At 51.2% G+C, this 18,020-nt stretch overlaps 2 protein-coding genes and 1 long non-coding RNA gene across 4 annotated transcripts; 2 read left to right on the top strand and 1 right to left on the bottom strand.

Moving 5' to 3' along the window:
* The first annotated feature begins 79 nt into the window (after positions 1-79).
* Positions 80-4,744, top strand: TMED4 (transmembrane p24 trafficking protein 4). Its single transcript, XM_010374573.2, has 5 exons — positions 80-323; positions 550-650; positions 799-924; positions 1,132-1,278; positions 3,045-4,744. Exons 1-5 carry the CDS (start codon positions 164-166, stop codon positions 3,192-3,194), a joined length of 684 nt encoding a protein of 227 aa, XP_010372875.1. The 5' UTR covers positions 80-163; the 3' UTR covers positions 3,195-4,744.
* Positions 4,745-7,639: 2,895 nt separating this feature from the next.
* On the bottom strand, positions 7,640-8,772 carry LOC115898295. Its single transcript, XR_004058012.1, has 2 exons — positions 8,636-8,772; positions 7,640-8,419 (listed from the first exon to the last, which is right to left on the bottom strand). It is a non-coding gene; the product is annotated as an uncharacterized LOC115898295 (long non-coding RNA).
* Positions 8,773-9,121: 349 nt separating this feature from the next.
* Positions 9,122-17,327, top strand: DDX56 (DEAD-box helicase 56). 2 transcript variants are annotated; one of them, XR_004058011.1, is made up of 14 exons: positions 9,122-9,301; positions 9,395-9,556; positions 10,081-10,241; positions 10,385-10,555; positions 10,689-10,779; positions 11,382-11,626; positions 12,254-12,373; positions 13,082-13,195; positions 13,316-13,410; positions 14,011-14,084; positions 14,208-14,310; positions 14,970-15,075; positions 16,627-16,703; positions 17,064-17,327. XR_004058011.1 is itself a non-coding variant. In XM_010374572.2 (14 exons), exons 1-14 carry the CDS (start codon positions 9,242-9,244, stop codon positions 17,139-17,141), a joined length of 1,644 nt encoding a protein of 547 aa, XP_010372874.2. In that variant the 5' UTR covers positions 9,122-9,241; the 3' UTR covers positions 17,142-17,327. The 2 variants fall into 2 exon arrangements, 1 of the variants encoding a protein (XP_010372874.2); XM_010374572.2 differs by having other exon boundaries at positions 14,221-14,310.
* The last annotated feature ends 693 nt before the right edge of the window (positions 17,328-18,020 follow it).

Below are 18,020 nucleotides of genomic sequence, written 5' to 3'. Positions count from 1 at the left end.
GCTGTGGGTGGGCGCCGGGCTGTGGCGCGGAGCGCGGCAGTGTTCAGTAGGGAAGAGGTCAGTGCGCAGGCGTCCTCTTCCCCTAACTCTTAGGGTCGCTAGGGTGGCGCGCAGGCGCAGAGCGGTGCGCAGATGTACGCAGGCGCCTAGGGATTGAGGCGCGATGGCAGGTGTAGGGCTTGGGCCTCTGCGGGCGATGGGGCGGCAAGCACTGGTGCTTCTCGCGCTGTGCGCCACAGGCGCCCGGGGGCTCTACTTCCACATCGGCGAGACCGAGAAGCGCTGTTTCATCGAGGAAATCCCCGACGAGACCATGGTTATCGGTCAGGCGGGCTGAGGGTGGGGAGGCCCTTGGTACCCCGCTCAGCCCTCGGCGGCTCTCCCTCCTCCCGAGCCCAGCCGGGTCGCTGCCCCCGCCCCATACCTAGCCTGAGGGGTGCCCCGAGGACGCAAAGTCCCCTGCCTAGAGCCCCGGACCGCACGTCTGAGGGGGCCGGGCGGAGAGGCGGCCCACTAGGGCCGGGTCGTGACTGTGTGTGTGCCCCGCAGGCAACTATCGTACCCAGATGTGGGATAAGCAGAAGGAGGTCTTCCTGCCCTCGACCCCTGGCCTGGGCATGCATGTGGAAGTGAAGGACCCCGATGGCAAAGTAAGGCTGGCGCTGGCCCACGCAGCCGTTCTTCAGTGGAGCTCCCGTGGGGTGTAAAGCACTGCCTGGTCGAGCCCTCAAGGGACAGGAGCTTGCACCTGGAGAGGCTGCGGTATAAAGGTGGGGCTTTCATTCACACATGTTGCAGGTGGTGCTGTCCCGGCAGTACGGCTCGGAGGGCCGCTTCACGTTCACCTCCCACACGCCCGGTGACCATCAAATCTGTCTGCACTCAAACTCTACCAGGATGGCTCTCTTCGCTGGTGGCAAACTGGTAAGAGGATTCTCTTTGGCGTCAGCTTAGAATCTCTCACTTGTTTCCAAATTTTGATTTATCATCATTTTGACACTTTGTAGCACAGTCAGAATCGGGGAGACAGATGTTGCCCTGTGCTCCACAGCCAGGGACAATAGTGGGTTCCATACCCTGCAACAGACAACTGGAGGCCCCACCACTCATACATTCCATGTTTCTTTGTAGCGTGTGCATCTCGACATCCAGGTTGGGGAGCATGCCAACAACTACCCTGAGATTGCTGCAAAAGATAAGCTGACGGAGCTTCAGCTCCGCGCCCGCCAGTTGCTTGATCAAGTGGAACAGATTCAGAAGGAGCAGGATTACCAAAGGGTAAGTGCATATCTCCTTGTAATTGGAGAGGTCAGTTGATCTTTATACCCACTATACCTACTCAAGTTTCTGCTTGGGAGATCAGCTCTGCAGAGAACGGAATGAAAGGTATTGATTTATATAGATTTTTTGTTTGTTTTTGAGATGGAGTTTCACTCTTGTTGCCCAGACTGGAGTGCAATGGCACAGTCTTGGCTCACTGCAACCTCCCCCTCCCCGGGTTCAACCGATTCTCCTGCCTCAGCCTCCTGAGTAGCTGGGATTATAGGCGTGCGCCACTACGCCTGGTTAATTTTGTACTTTTAGTAGAGACAGGCTTTCTCCATGTTGGTCAGGCTGGTCTCAAACTCCTGACGTCAGGTGATCCGCCCGCCTCAGCCTCCCAAAGTGCTGGGATTACAGGTGTGAGCCACCGTGCCCTGCCTGTTTTGCTTTTTTATCAAAACTTTTTGTTGTGGTAAAATACACATAACACCAAATATGCCATTTTTTTTTTTTTTTTTTTTTTTTTTTTGAGACAGAGTCTCGCTCTATCGCCCAGGCTGGAGTGCAGTGGCCAGATCTCAGCTCACTGCAAGCTCTGCCTCCCGGGTTTACGCCATTCTCCTGCCTCAGCCTCCCAAATAGCTGGGACTATAGGCGCCCGCCACCTCGCCCGGCTAGTTTTTTGTATTTTTTAGTAGCGACGGGGTTTCACGGTGTTAGCCAGGATGGTCTCGATCTCCTGACCTCGTGATCCACCCGTCTCGGCCTCCCAAAGTGCTGGGATTACAGGCTTGAGCCACCGCGCCCGGCCAAATATGCCATTTTAGTTCAGTGGTATTAAGTGCATTCATAATGTTGAGATACCAACACCATCATCCAGCTCCAGAAGTTTTTCGTCTTCTCAAACTAAAAATCTGTACTTATTTTGTCTTGTTTTTGAGATGGAGTCTCACTCTATTGCCCAGGCTGGAGCGTGGTGGCATGATCTCGGCTCACTGCAACCTCCGCCTCCTAGGTTCAAGTGATTCTTCTGCCTCAGCCTCCCAAGTAGCTGGGATTACAGGCGAGTGCCACCATGCCTGGCTCATTTTTGTGTTTTTAGTAGAGACTGGGTTTCACCATGTTGGCCAGGCTGGTCTTGAACTCCTGACCTCAGGCGATCCACTGCCTCAGCCTTCCAAAGTGTTGGGATTACAGGCCTGACCCACTGCACCCAGCAAATCTGTACTTATTATAAGCAATAACTTCCCGTTTCCTTTTCTCCTGACACCCACCATTCTACTTTCTGTCTTTATGATCCCAGCTATGCTACTTCATATAAGCAGAATCATTCAGTATTTCTCCTTTTGTGATTGGCTTATTTCACTGAGTATAATGTTCTCACAGTTCATCCATGTTATAGCATGTGTCAGAATTTCTTTCTTTAATATTTCATTGTATGCATGTGCCACATTTCTCTTTCAGTAGTCATTTTTAAGCTCTATAAAATAAAGTGAAGAAAGGATAGTTCACAATCTAGTAATAGCCATTGCCTGTTTCTCTTGGAATCTTGTTGGAAATGATAGAATCATGATTTCAGTCCCAACAGAGATGCTTGTGGAACAGCCCATCCCTTTCTTGGGGCAGCCTCAGTGGGGAGACCATAGCACTCCTAATGGAGTTACAGGTAGTATTCCAAAAAGAGTTTGGCCCTGGAGTTGAGTAGTTACATGCAGGGAGGGACCTCACAACAGCCAGGGACTGTTTCTCCTGCTCATTTAACCCTGTGTTGCCCCACACAGTATCGTGAAGAGCGCTTCCGACTGACAAGCGAGAGCACCAACCAGAGGGTCCTATGGTGGTCCATTGCTCAGACTGTCATCCTCATCCTCACTGGCATCTGGCAGATGCGTCACCTCAAGAGCTTCTTTGAGGCCAAGAAGCTGGTGTAGTGCCCTCTTTGTATGACCCTTCCTTTTTACCTCATTTATTTGGTACTTTCCCCATACAGTCCTTTATCCACCTGGATTTTTAGGGAAAAAAATGAAAAATAATAAGTCACATTGGTTCCATGGCCACAAACCATTCAGATCAGCCACTTGCCAACCCTGGTTCTTAAGGACACAGGACATTAGTCCAATCTTTCAAAATCTGTCTTGGGGCTTGTGAGGAATCAGAACCCAGGACTCAGTCCTGCTTCTTTTGCCTCAAGTGATTTTCCTCTGTTTTTCACTAAATAAGCAAATGAAAACTCTCTCCATTACCTTCTGCTCTTTGTCCACTTATGCAGTAGGTGACTGGCATGTGCCACAGAGCAGGCCCTGTCTCACTGTCTGCTAGTCAGTTCTGGGTTCACTCAATGGCTTTGTGAATGTAAATAAGGGGCAGGTCTTGGCCCTAGAGGATTGAAATGTTTTTCTATATCTTAGAACTATTTTTGGATAAATTATATATTTTCCTTCCTAGTAGAAGTGTTACTGCCTGTGACTAGCTCCGAACACCCATGCAGTTTCTGCATTCTGGGTTTTTTAAATTTATTTTTTTTGAGTTTTGCTCTTAGTTGCCCAGGCTGGAGTGCAATGGCATGATCTCAGCTCACTGGCAACCTCTGCCTCCCAGGTTCAAATGATTCTCCTGCCTCAGTCTCCTGAGTAGCTGGGATTACAGGTGCCCGCCAACACGCCCAGCTAATTTTTGTAGTTTTAGTAGAGACAGGATTTCACCATGTTGGCCAGGCTGGTCTTGGACTCCTGATCTCAGTTGATCCACCTGCCTCAGCCTCTGCATTCAGTTTATTCACACATTTTTGGTAACTCCCATGGCAGCTCCTAGGATTTCAGTGGTCTGTGGGCCAGAAAGGCATTGGGTCTGATCTCAAGGCTGTATCAGAGGGCCAAGCAGAGTTCTTTTGGATACCTGCTTTTCATCCCACAGGGCCTCAGAGTCAGAGGTAAAGTAGCAACAGAGCTAGCATGGGTTAATGCACTCTTACCCTCCTCAACTTTTATTTAAGCTGTGCTAAATGTTTTCTTTGAGGGAACCGGATTTGGTTCTTAGCAGAATTTTCCAGTGAAATAAAACATGTTGTACTAGCTGCGTTTGAGATGAAATAAGAGGTTGTGGGCAGACGGGAGGCACCTAAAGGAAAAGAGGAAAGGTGCCTGGACTGCCTATGCAGATAACCTGGAGTGGACTTCACTATGGACTCGTGGTACTAAGGCTTGGCTTGAACAGGCAGTCTAGGGGGCATGGGAATACACAGGGTGGTTGCTCAATCATTTGCAAAGGTCAACCAACTAGAACACACATTTGCAAGGTATCATCTGAGGAAATTAAGTACCTTCTTAGCCGTCTGAATCATAAATTTGAACAAATTTTAATATACTTCCCTCATGCCCTTCTATATAAAACTTAATACCATTAGTTCCCCATTCTTGACATTTTCAGTTATTATATTATTTATTTGAAATATTTATTAAATTATCTGACCTACAGAACTAAATTCTTCTTTTGTTATTTCTTATGTCCTGTACCATATATGTACATATATATAATTTTTATGTTCATTTATTTGAGACAGTCTTGCTCTGTCACCCAGACTGGAGTGCAGTGGCATGATCTTGGCTTACTGCAACCTCTGCCTCCCTGGTTCAAGCAATTCTGCCTCAGCCTCCTGAGTAGCTGGGATTACAGGCACCCACCACCACACCCGGCTAATTTCGTATTTTTATTTTATTTTATTTATTTATTTGAGATGGAGTCTCACTCTGTCGCCCAGGCTGGAGTGCAGTGGTGTAATCTTGGCTCGCTGCAACCTCCACCTCCTGAATTCAAGAGATTCTCCTGCCTCAGACTCCTGAGTAGCTGAGATTACAGGTGCCCGCCACCATACCCAGCTAATTTTTGTAGTTTTAGTAGAGACGGGGTTTCGCCATGTTGACCAGGCTGGTCTTGAACTCCTGACCTCAGGTAATCTGCCCGCCTCGCCTCCCAAAGTGCTGGGATTACAGGTGTGAGCTGGCTGGGCACGGGTGATGGGGTCTTGCTCTGTCCCCAAGGCTGGAGTGTAGTGGTGCCATCATAGCTCAAAGCAACCTTGAGCTCCCAGGTTCAAGTGATCCTCCTACCTTACCCTCCAAAGTAGCTGGTACTACAGATATACCCCACTGTGCCTGGCTATTTTTACTCTTAAAAATACATGTGGCCTGGACACGGTGGCTCACGCCTGTAATCCTAACACTTTGGGAAGCCAAGGTGGGTGGATCCTATAGCCCAGGAGTTTGAGACCAGCCTGGGCAACATGGCGAAATCTTGTCTCTGCAAAAAATACAAAAAATGTAGCTGGTGGAACATGCCTGTAGTCCCAGCTACTTGAGAGGCTGGGATGGAAAGATCACTTGAGCCCAGGAGGTCAAGGCTGCAGTGAGCCATGATCGTGCCACTGCACTCCAGGCTGGGCAACAGAGTGATCCTATCTGAAAAAACAAACAAAACGTAATTTTAGGACCAGGTGGGGTGGCTCACACCTATAATCCCAGCACTTTGGGAGGCCAAGGCAGGTGGATCACCTGAGGTCAGGAGTTTGAGACCAGGCTGGCCAACATGGTGAAACCCTGTCTGTACTAAAAGTATAAAAATTAGCCAGGCTTGGTAGTGTGTGCCTGTAATCCCAGCTATTCAGGAGGCTGAGGCAGGAGAATCGCTTGAACCCAGGAGGAGGTTGCAGTGATTAGAAATCGAGCCACTGCAGGCCGGGCGCGGTGGCTCAAGCCTGTAATCCCAGCACTTTGGGAGGCCGAGACGGGCGGATCACGAGGTCAGGAGATCGAGACCATCCTGGCTAACACAGTGAAACCCCGTCTCTACTAAAAATACAAAAACTAGCCGGGCGAGGTGGCGGGCGCCTGTAGTCCCAGCTACTTGGGAGGCTGAGGCAGGAGAATGGCGTGAACCCGGGAGGCGGAGCTTGCAGTGAGCTGAGATCCGGCCACTGCACTCCAGTCCGGGCGACAGAGCAAGACTCCGCCTCAAAAAAAAAAAAAAAAAGAAATCGAGCCACTGCACTGCAGCCTGGGGGGCAGAGTGAGACTCTGTCTCAAAAAACAAAACAAAACAAAACAAAACAAAAAACAATTTAGTTCTTGAGGCTTTTCCATTTAATATTTTTATATCCCCATATTTCTAAATCTGGATGACAGTGTTACAGTCCAGTAAGGTGAATTGTGAATTGCTGAAATTCTTCAGATGTTTTAAAGAGTTTTCAGTATTCCTCATGTTAGAATTAATGCAGAGAAAAATCATGTCCTTTGAACTAGTTACATGTTGTGGACTTCTGGCCTGCAGCTCTTGGGGATTATGTGACATACTGGGAAGGGACACATTTCTGCTCTGTGGCTGTTACTAGAAATCTAGTTGGCAAATCAGACTCAGCTTGTGAGAAGACAGGAAGGCACAGATTAGGGTTGAGCCAGCCTTCAACAGGTTTGGCTGGCAGTAGACACAATGGAGCACATCTTCACTATTCTGGTAGGTCCTGGGTTTCTCTTGGTAGTTTTTGATAGAAAGGGGAATGGTGTGAGGAAAAAGTGGGCACATATTTCACCTTTCCACTGATGAGGCAGGTGGAATTGGGATAGTCAGTGGATGGGCCAATAGCTGTTGGCTGTGAGGAGAATGAGGATTTCCATACTGGTGTGTCATATTTGCAGATAGGTTGTGACCTAAAAAGTTTTTTAAAAAACAGCAGTTAGAGGCAGGGCGCAGTGGCTCACGCCTGTAATCCCAGCACTTTGGGAGGCTGAGGCAGGCGGATCACAAGGTCAGGAAATTGAGACCATCCTGGCTAACACGGTGAAACCCTGTCTCTACTAAAAATACAAAAAATCAGCCAGGCGTGGTGGTGGGAGCCTGTAGTCCCAGCTACTCAGGAGGCTGAGGCAGGAGAATGGCGTGAACCCGGGAGACGGAGCTTGCAGTGAGCCGAGATCGTGCCACTGCACTCCAGCCTGGGCGAGAGAGTGAGACTCTGTCTAAAAAACAAAGAAACAGGCCGGGCGCGGTGGCTCAAGCCTGTAATCCCAGCACTTTGGGAGGCCGAGACGGGCGGATCACAAGGTCAGGAGATCGAGACCATCCTGGCTAACACGGTGAAACCCCGTCTCTACTAAAAAAAATACAAAAAACTAGCCGGGCGAGGTGGCGGGCGCCTGTAGTCCCAGCTACTCGGGAGGCTGAGGCAGGAGAATGGCGTAAACCCGGGAGGCGGAGCTTGCAGTGAGCTGAGATCTGGCCACTGCACTCCAGCCTGGGCGACAGAGCGAGACTCCGTCTCAAAAAAAAAAAAAAAAAAAAAAAAAAGAAACAAAAAAAACAGCAGTTAGGGTACACAAAAATTTTGGTGATTTTCCCCTGAATACCACCCTTGACTCTTATTTTGAAATTCCTGCTTTCTCAGAGTTTACAACATCCTTGCCAAGCAGCCTTCTCCCTCCTTACCACAAAAAAAGAAAAAAAAATTCTGGGGTTGGGAGGACACTCCATTCTTAACATCCTCTATATCCCAGCCCAGTTCCCCAGCTCTCACTGGGACTAGTTGTACCTATCTTCATCATTTGGTCCCAGCATGACTACCCGTTGGTGCATGAGCTGATCTGTTAACCTAACAGCCAGATGCTAGTCTCTGGTACTCAGATGCTGGGCTGCATCATATAGGATACACAGGATCACCCTGGAAGCTTGTTGACATAGATTCCTGTGCAACACTCAGATACAGTCTTAATGTAGATTTGTGTTGGGTGGTATAGTAGGCAGAATAATGGCCTACCACTCTGAAACACGTGAATGTGTTACCTAACATGACAAAAGAGAATTAAATTGCTAATCAGATGACTGTAAAAGAGATGATCCTGGATTATCTGGATGGGCCTAATGTAATCACAATGGTGTATTTCCTTGCCTCTTCCAGCTTGGCTCTGGCTCCCTTCCTCCAGCAAGGGTGGGTTGAGCCTTCACATGGCACCACTTTGACCTCTTCTGCTTCCCTCTTCTACACTGAAAGACTTGTGGGCCAGGAGGGGTGGCTCGCATCTGTAATCCCAGCACTTTGGTAGGCAGAGGAATGCAGATCACTTGGCCCCAGGAGTTCAAAACCGTCCTGGGCAACATGGCGAAACCCCATCTAGAAAGAAAAGAGAAAGGGGGGAGAGGGACATACATATATACACACATATATGTACGTACATACATACATACACACTAACGACGTGGTGGTGCGTGCCCGTAGTCTTAGCTTTCCAGGAGGCTGAGGTGGGAGGATCGCGCCAACCTGGATGACAGTGAGACCATGTCTCAAAAAAAAAAAAAAAAATTTGCGATTAGGATTCTTAGTCCTCACCTGTATTAATTTCCTATTGCTACTGTAACAAATTATCACAAATTTAGTGGCTTAAAACGACGCAAGTCTGTAGGCCAGAAGTCTGACACGGCAGCCCGGTTAGGGAGCCCTACAGCAACCCGCCCTTCCTCTCAGGCAAAGTTGCTGCCATGGCTCATTACTCCAACCGGTTCCTTCAGCCCAGTCGATCTCAGTGGCTCCACCATAGGGTGGTGTACCCGGCGGGACCCTAACCCTAACCAAGCAGGGAGACGGTCGTGCCCGTCAGGACCTCGGCCCTCGTCGAGGTTTCTCCTGCAGGTCGCGAGAATCAGATGCGTCAGCGGCGTCCGGGAACGCTGGAGGAGTCAGTGGGGCGGCTCTGCAGTCCAAAGTACCCCTTCGACCCCAGCACGGCCCCTCCACCGCCTCCTCCTAGACCCAGTCGCTGGCGCTGCGCAGTCGCAGAGCTCCGCCCGAACACCGGAAGCCTAGGCGCCAGCACTTCCGGGAAGTGACGGCGTCTTCGAAGCTGATTGGTTGTTGCTTTGCGGGCCCCCCCCCCCCCCGCCGCGTCCGTGGCTTTTTTCCTGAAGTGCGTGCGTGCTGTCGCTACTGAGCAGCGCCATGGAAGACTCAGAAGCACTGGGCTTCGAACACATGGGCCTCGATCCCCGGCTCCTGCAGGTACACGCGAGGGCTGGGGAGCCGGCTTTTGGGTTCCGCGGGGCGCGCCATCACTCTTCGCCCCCCTTGAGCCGCACTCCTGGTCTCTCCTAGGCTGTCACCGATATGGGCTGGTCGCGACCTACGCTGATCCAGGAAAAGGCCATCCCACTGGCCCTAGAAGGGAAGGACCTCCTGGCTCGGGCCCGCACGGGCTCCGGCAAGACGGCAGCTTATGCTATTCCGATGCTGCAGCTGTTGCTCCACAGGAAGGCGGTGGGTAACGAGAAAGCTGAGGGGAGGAATGAGGCGAACTCCAAAAGCCTGGGAAGGGCTGTCTCTTGGTCCTGTACCCGTATCCGTGCAGGCCGGCCTGAGAACCTGGTGCTGTTGTGGCAAACACTCTGGGCTGTAGTTCAGGTTACCTGGATCCTTGTCCAGGCCCTGCTACCACCAACCTTTGCGTAATCTTCGACAAAGCACTTTCTTTTCTTTCTTACATAGAAAGAGAGCACATCTCTTTTTTCTACTTACAGAATTATTGTGAGAATTTAGCTTCATAACTAGTACGTTTAAAGTAGCTTCATAAACATAGAGTACGTTATTCTTTTTGAGGGTCAGTGCCTGAGGAAACAACTCTCCACTCTGCATTCTGAGGCCGGCAGAGTGATAGATAATCAAAATACTGCTGAGTAGGGTTGCAGCGATGGGTCAGTTAGGCTGGAAGGGGTAGAGAAAAGCATCAGGTGGACACAGTGATGTGCACTGCTGGCTAAAGTCTTTAGTTCATATTCTTACAGACAGGTCCGGTGGTGGAACAGGCAGTGAGAAGCCTTGTTCTTGTTCCTACCAAGGAACTGGCACGGCAGGCACAGTCCATGATTCAGCAGCTGGCTACCTACTGTGCTCGGGATGTCCGAGTGGCCAATGTCTCAGCTGCCGAAGACTCAGCCTCTCAGAGGTGGGTAAAAGCAGCAAAGCGGTACCTGAATGAAGCCACACAGAGTTGTGGGGTTGGGTTTGTGTGTGGCAAAAAAGAGCAAGTCCAGGGTGAGATGCCAGCTGCTACATTATCCCTGATATTGATGTCTTGCCCACCTGCAGAGCTGTGCTGATGGAGAAGCCAGATGTAGTAGTGGGGACCCCATCTCGCATATTAAGCCACTTGCAGCAAGACAGCCTGAAACTTCGTGACTCCCTGGAGCTTTTGGTGGTGGACGAAGCTGATCTTCTTTTTTCCTTTGGCTTTGAAGAAGAGCTCAAGAGTCTCCTCTGGTAAGGCAGAAGTGGGTGTGATTCCTAGTGGAAACATCTGTGAGTAGGAATTGGTATGAGAGTGGGGTGGCTGGAAGCCAGTTACAATTAGCGGCCCTTGGAGCTGGAATCTCACTGGACTCTTTCATTTCAGTCACTTGCCCCGGATTTACCAGGCGTTTCTCATGTCGGCTACTTTTAATGAGGACGTACAAGCACTCAAGGAGCTAGTATTACATAACCCGGTAAGAGGCACCATGGAAGCGTCTGGAGCTGCAGGCATGGGGGCACCCAAAGATCTTGATGCTCCTCCTTAGGGGAGCCTTTGGTGTTTTGGGTGGGACAGTTGTCACTAGTCCCTAGTCCTGAGGCACTAAAAGTCAGTGGTCTTAAATCACTATATATTTCCAAGTGTCCACAGGGGATGTCTCCCATTTCAGGCCATACTTTGCCTAAAATCCTGAGCAAGGACCTCCCCTCAGGGGCAGCTTTGAGAAGCAGAGCGAAAATTCTAAGGCCAAGGTTCTCATCTTAAGTAAACTTTACCTTTCAGAAGGCGTGTTGCTGTAGGCCTTCCTTCCTCGATGTAGTCCTTTATTGATGTGTTTCTCTTGGATCTGTGCTTGGAAGTATTTTATATATGGTTTTGGTGGTATATTCTATATACCACAACAATTAGGGCATTTTGGGGTTTTAGGTTACAAAACTGGAGGAGACTTAGGGTGCCAGGAATCCTTAAATGCATCTCTGCCCTGCACTAAAATGTTGATGTTTTGATTGATGAGTAAGTGGCCATACCATCTCTGTGTTCTTTTCCTTTCTGACCACAGGCCTGTTTTCTCCCCAGGTTACCCTTAAGTTACAGGAGTCCCAGCTGCCTGGGCCAGACCAGTTACAGCAGTTTCAGGTGGTCTGTGAGACTGAGGAAGACAAATTCCTGCTGCTGTATGCCCTGCTCAAGCTGTCATTGATTCGGGGCAAGTCTTTGCTCTTTGTCAACACTCTAGAGCGGAGTTACCGGCTACGCCTGTTCCTGGAGCAGTTCAGCATTCCCACCTGTGTGCTCAATGGAGAACTTCCACTGCGCTCCAGGTTTGCTACAGCCAACATCTTGGTTGAGATAAGTTGAAGATAGAGATGGAAAGGGGACCCAGTTAATGTTCTATTTCTTAAGCACTTAGTAGGGGCCAGGTTCTAGATGTAACTGATAGTGACTGACTTCTCCCAACTCCAAAATCCCTATCATGGCTGGGCGCCGTGGCTCATGCCTGTAATCCCAGCACTTTGGGAGGCCAAGGTGGGCGGATCGCCTGAGGTCGGGAGTTCAAGACCAGCCTGGCCAGCATGGTGAAACCCCATCTCTACTTAAAATACAAAAATTAGCCGGGCGTGGTGGCAGGCGCCTGTAATCCCAGCTACTCGGGAAGCTGAGACAGGAGAATTGCTTAAACCCGGGAGGTGGAGGTTGCAGTGAGCTGAGATTGTGCCATTGCACTCCAGCCTGGGGAACAAGAGTGAAACTCTTGTCTCAAAAAAAAACAAAACCCTGTCATTATTTTTATTTCCAGCTGAGGAAACTGAGGCACAATGATTACGTAGGGAAAGAGATTAAGAAGAGGAAAAAGTAGGAAAGAGTGATGGTTACTATGATAGTAGGGATGGCAGAGGAGCCTCAAACTTGCTCTGCCGAGCTGATTCTCTGCCCACTCTTGGCTGCAGGTGCCACATCATCTCACAGTTCAACCAAGGCTTCTATGACTGTGTCATAGCAACTGATGCCGAAGTCCTGGGGGCCCCAGTCAAGGGCAAGCGTCGGGGCCGAGGGCCCAAAGGGGACAAGTGAGTCTATGCCTCTTTTTCCATCCCTCCCCAGAAAGACCGATTTCTTTCAGCTTTTTGGAAGACTAAAACTGGAGTGCACAGAGCAGGGAGCCAAACCTTCCAGGCCTGGCTGGTAGTGTAGCCCAGAGAGCCCCGCAGGTTCTTGCTCAGCTGCCTGGATATAAAGAAGGGAGTGGATGGTGCACACTGCATATGCAGCATGAAGGGCAAGACTGGTGGGGTTGTTGGCATGCAGAGCCCTGCAGGAGAGATGGCCTGTCCTCCATGTGGCTGTGACTTGCAGGGAGCATGTTTCTGAAGGGAAAAGGAACATGCAGAGCCCTGCAGGAGAGATGGCCTGTCCTCCATGTGGCTGTGACTTGCAGGGAGCATGTTTCTGAAGGGAAAAGGAACCCTCTAACTCTCCAGTCTCTCTCCACCTGAAGACTTGACTAGCTCAGGGTTGGTTCTCAGATCACCATGTAGGGCATTGAGTTCTGCTGTTGTCCCAGAATGGAGGTCAGGCCAGGATTTGGCTCCATGTCAAAGCTCCAGGCTGCCCCAGGAAACCCTGACTCCTGGAATGGTTCCATTGTTGAAGAGTCCTCTGTATGTCAGGGTCTTATGATCTACAGGCATTGTTTAGAGGAAGTTTTGTTGATTCAGCTTGTGAATACCTGCCCAGAGGAGAGGAAGGGTCCGACTGACATTGAGTTATCTCTGCAGGGCCTCTGATCCGGAGGCAGGTGTGGCCCGGGGCATAGACTTCCACCATGTGTCTGCTGTGCTCAACTTTGATCTTCCCCCAACCCCTGAGGCCTACATCCATCGAGCCGGCAGGTAGGAGGACTAGGAGTGTGATGGCCCAGGCACCTGTGTGGTGGACACGCTGAGGGACTTGGGGTGTACTGGACAGAGCCTGCGGGTTGGAGATGCAAGCTGCACTGTCTCCCCTTGCAGGACAGCACGCGCTAACAACCCAGGCATAGTCTTAACCTTTGTGCTGCCCACGGAGCAGTCCCACTTAGGCAAGATTGAGGAGCTTCTCAGTGGAGGTAAGAGCCTGGCTCTTGTGGGCCTGGGCCAGGGTCGGGCTCCTCGCATGATGCTTTAAAACTCCGTGATGATGACGACAGAGGTTACAACATAGTGTGACAGGCCACTTCCACTATCCATCCTTGTTTTGCCCTGAGTGGCAGGCACTGTTCCCCTTGAGAGATAAATTGAGGTAATTTGTCCAAAGTCATGTTTACTGTCTGCCTCATGAGCGTTGAGTGACCTGACATGCTGCTGTGACAGCTCAGGATAGCACCTGACCCCAGGGTGCTGGGTGATCCTAGACTGCTCTCTGTGGCCATCGTCACGGGGTACCTTGACTCCCAAGGAATACTATGGGGTACTCCTTGGGAGAGGAGAAGAGAGTGGGTGACGGGTTCTTGGGCTCAGGGCCACACAGGCCACCCCCATCCACACACAGGGACAGATGGGTCATCACTGTAAGAGGCCCAGGTACAGCTAAGCTACATGTTTGGCATCCCAGGAAGGCGGTGGGTCCTCTGCAGCTTTGCCCCAAGGAGGAGGTGCAGGAGGCCTCCAACGAAGACCCTGTCCTAAGGCCTCAGCCTTTGGGACCCTCACTGCTTTCTTCTCCGCAGAGAACAGCGGCCCCATTCTGCTCCCCTACCAGTTCCGGATGGAGGAGATCGAGGGCTTCCGCTATCGCTGCAGGGTGAGCTGCTGTGGTGGGGAGGGGAATGAGAGGGGAGGGACTGTGGCCCAGGGATTGCACCCTGTTGCTGAGCATCCAGGCGTGAGGGAGGATTTGGGGCAGCCTCACTGTCTTGACCTTCAGTGTCCACCCCCAGGATGCCATGCGCTCAGTGACTAAGCAGGCCATTCAGGAGGCGAGATTGAAGGAGATCAAGGAGGAGCTTCTGCACTCTGAGAAGCTTAAGGTGAGGGGATGGGAAGTGAGGAGGGGACAAATCTTAGACGGCTGCCCTTTTTGGAGACTCACTGAGCTCCGAGTGGTGAGAAGCAGAGAACTGGGCAGTTTTCTGGCCTTTGGCACAGAAAGGGAGGAAATGGGAGGAAGCCAGTCTGTTCTGCTTGGTGGTAAATTGGCACAACCTTATGGTGGACACTGTCCAGCAGAATTACAAGCTCATGTGTCCTTTCATCCGAAATTCCACTTCTGGAACTTAATCTTGGTCACACTTGTGAATGTGCATGGTCAAGCATGTGTCTGCATTCATCATGGCATTATCATGGAACCAAAAGATGGAAACAGCCCGGGGCCACCATAGGGGGCTTGCTAGGTAAGCTCAGGTGCATCCAGAGCCGAAAGTTACATGGGAAGGAATAAGGTTGGTTGTGTGTCCATATGGAACAGTCTGTGAGGTGATGCCCAGCAAAAAGTGGTGCAGGGTACTGTCGTGTGTGTCATGGAGAAGAGAAGATAGAAACATCCACTCCCGGGAGGTGTGAGAAATGTGCAGAAGCAGGTGCCTCATGCCTTTTGAAACACATGACTATGTTATCCTTTGAAAAGCTCAGTCTGTGAAGTCACACAAGAAAGATGCTCACTCTGTGGCTCTCCCTTTTCCCCTGGCAGACATACTTTGAAGACAACCCCAGGGACCTCCAGCTGCTGCGGCATGACCTACCATTGCACCCCGCAGTGGTGAAGCCCCACCTGGGCCATGTTCCTGACTACCTGGGTGAGTGTGTCCTGACGGGGCAGGAAGTAGCAGGCTGGGGAAGTGGCATTAATTTCTCTGCTGCTGGATCAGCCTCTGTGCTTGGTGCTGGAAACGCTGGCAGCACGTGGGCGTGTAAACAGGCACACCCCTATGTTTCTAAACTTGTTTGCTTGGTCCCACGGGTTAGCTGTCGCTGTCTCCATTTTAGAGATGAGAAAATTGAGGTAGTGCAGAGTGGGTGGCAGACCCAGGATTTCAGGCCAGGTGGTCTCCAGAGCTGGGCCAAATTGCTATCCATGGGTCAAAGGGAGTGAACAGGTTTGGGAGAGAGTCACGGGCAGGAGGCAGAGAAAGCCACCTGAGCTGCAAAAGACTCAAGATTAGCAGCCACTGAAGACGCATCTGTGGAGTCTCTGGGTAAGAGCAGTCAGCAGGGAGAAAAACGCTATAAGGCCTAAACAGAAAAGGTGGCAAAAGAAGAGCCAGTGGCGATGGGAGGAATGCAGGGGTAGTGTAGGCATGGGGTCAGGACCCTGGGATTGGTTTCTGTGGTGCAGCCCAGGCTAGAGCTTTATGTGACCTTTAAAGCTGGGCACCTCTCCTCATCTTAGGCAGGCTCTGGGTAATGACTTCTTTCAGTGTCTCATAGATGTTTTTGGTAATGAGTATGTGTGACTTTTATGCCTAAAATGGATTGAAGGAGAAGAGTGGTGGAGATGAGGCTGTGGGCAGCAAGTGCAGGACCCTTCCCAGTGCCACAGGCTCGGCTCAGCCTGGACCTGCAGCCACCCAGCGGGTTTGGTGTTGCTGCTGTGGAGGTTACAAAGGGTGGAGATGGAATGTTCCAGGGCAGGAAAAGCCTGGACACTGGAAAGGAAAGATCCAGAAGAGATGGGAACATGAAAATGCCAGAGAGAGTGGTGGGGGCCAGGTTCTCACAGGATAGTGAGCTGGAAGAGACCCCAGTCCAGGTCCTGGCCTGAGATGTGAGGAGGGGAGTTGGGAGGGAGGGTGGGGAGGAAGAGGATAAGGCCAGAGCTTTGGCCTGAGGAACCCAGTCTGCTCCTATAGCGGAGTCACTTGCCAAGGTGTGGCCAGGAGGTTTAGAAGGACCAGGAGAAGGTGGAAAGGTGTCAGGATGTGGGATGTTTGACACTTGAAGGGGAAGGCCCAGGTGTGGTTGGCTTAGGGGAGTCCATGGGGTGGGCGAGTTGAAGACAGAGCCAAGATCAGGTGCAGCTGGGATGTGGGCCCCCGTATCTGTAGTAATGGGCCACAGGTGAAGAAATTACCTGTTGACTTTTATTTCAGCTACATTTTCTTTCTTTAAGGATGTCTTTTTCTTTCTTGTTACATGTTGGAACAAATCTAAATACAGGAGAGTGATTTAGATAGTGGAAGTCTAAGGTGCTCACATTCTCCTAGCCCTGTGCAGGTGTGATAGTGAACAGATATATGTCATAGGCTGCCAGTTGGGTCAGAATTGGAGAATTTGCTGCAGAATCAGTGGGAGGGCAGGGGTGGGAGCAGTAGTGGTGAGCCCACTGCTCAGGCAAGCATCTCTTCCAGTTCCTCCTGCTCTTCGTGGCCTGGTGCGCCCTCACAAGAAGCGGAAGAAGCTGTCGTCTTCTTGTAGGAAGGCCAGGGTATGGCTCCTGGGGACTTGGGGACAGCTGCAGGACTCCTCCCCACCTGGCTCTTTGTCATCACCAGAATGTGTAGGCGCCTTGCCCTAGGGAGGGGGAGAGAGGGCACCCTAGAACCGGGCCCCCAAAATCTGGTGGCAGGGACACAATCTGGTGTAGGATAGGGATACTTTTGCAGCCGCCTGCAGGCCCTGCTTTTCTTTCCCCAGCTGCCTTTCCCCATTTCCTTGTCTGCAGCACCTTCTGGTCGTGTTGGCCAGGTGCGGGCATGGCTCCCTTTGTGTCTTTCTCAGTTGGGTGGGTGGGTGGATAGTTTGTCAGCCTGATTCCCCCAACTAACCTGTGACTTTGCCTCCTTAGAGAGCGAAGTCCCAGAACCCACTGCGCAGCTTCAAGCACAAAGGAAAGAAATTCAGACCCACAGCCAAGCCCTCCTGAGGTTGTTGGGCCTCTCTGGAGCTGAGCACATTGTGGAGCACTTCATGGACAGGCGAGGCTCTCGTGCTTACTGCACAGCCTGAACAGACAATTCTGGGGCTGGCAGTGCTGGGCCCTTTAGCTCCTTGGCACTTCCAAGCTGGCATCTTGCCCCTTGACAGCAGAATAAAAATTTTAGCTGCCCCAGTTTGTGCCTCCGGCATATGAAAAGGACTGTTTGAATCCCCAAAACATCAGGAGTCGGGAAACTTCCGGAAGACAGCAGCGCCTGGCTCTGCAGCTGCATGCAGTGCTTCACTTGGCCAGCAGAGGTCAGCTGTGCTGAGCTGCCCCAGCCATGAGAAGAGAAGCTTGTCCTTGCCGGCAGGTGGCTATGGCCGGCCCAGAGCCTTCCTGCACAGCTGCTACAGCCCTGCTGCCTGGGATCAGGCTGGGAGATGGGCCTTCCTGACCACCAGCCTTCCTCTCCCCAAGCACACGCACATGTAGATTCGGGGGGAAGCTGCCTGCTTCCAGCAGTTAATCTGCTGGTCCCTTTCTGAACAACTGTTGATGTGTGAGCTGTGTCTGTGTGTTATGTGCATAAGCGGTGGTGTAACATGCACACACGTACTGTTCCTTGTTCCCTGGCTTCAGCTCTCCAGCTGCCTTCTCAGCCTGAAGGCTGGGCTTCTCTGCTGGTTTGAGGCCCTAGATTGCATGTCACCTGCTTACTAGGCGTTACAAGGCCAGGCTGGGGGCATGAGGAGGTTGGGGCAGCGGGAGAGTGGGGAGAAACTAGGGGAGTGCCTGCATATTTTAGAAAGAACCAAGTTTTTTCTTGGCAAAAACTTGTTCAGAGACAAGTGAGGCTGGGCCTTTGGTCACGGTGGGACTGAA

The sequence above is a fragment of the Rhinopithecus roxellana genome, chromosome 6, assembly GCF_007565055.1.
Source record: "Rhinopithecus roxellana isolate Shanxi Qingling chromosome 6, ASM756505v1, whole genome shotgun sequence".
Lineage (NCBI taxonomy): Eukaryota > Metazoa > Chordata > Mammalia > Primates > Cercopithecidae > Rhinopithecus > Rhinopithecus roxellana.
The sequence above is the reverse complement of the archived record's forward strand: the minus strand, read 5'-3'. Positions and strand labels throughout refer to the sequence as shown.

Coding starts and splice junctions, on each gene's coding strand:
- TMED4 (XM_010374573.2), top strand. CDS start 164: ATGGCAGGTGTAGGGCTTGGGCCTCTGCGGGCGATGGGGCGGCAAGCA. Junction 324..549: donor CGACGAGACCATGGTTATCG/GTCAGGCGGGCT, acceptor TGTGCCCCGCAG/GCAACTATCGTACCCAGATG. Junction 1,279..3,044: donor AGGAGCAGGATTACCAAAGG/GTAAGTGCATAT, acceptor TGCCCCACACAG/TATCGTGAAGAGCGCTTCCG.
- DDX56 (XM_010374572.2), top strand. CDS start 9,242: ATGGAAGACTCAGAAGCACTGGGCTTCGAACACATGGGCCTCGATCCC. Junction 10,556..10,688: donor GAGCTCAAGAGTCTCCTCTG/GTAAGGCAGAAG, acceptor CTTTCATTTCAG/TCACTTGCCCCGGATTTACC. Junction 14,311..14,969: donor TGCACTCTGAGAAGCTTAAG/GTGAGGGGATGG, acceptor TTCCCCTGGCAG/ACATACTTTGAAGACAACCC.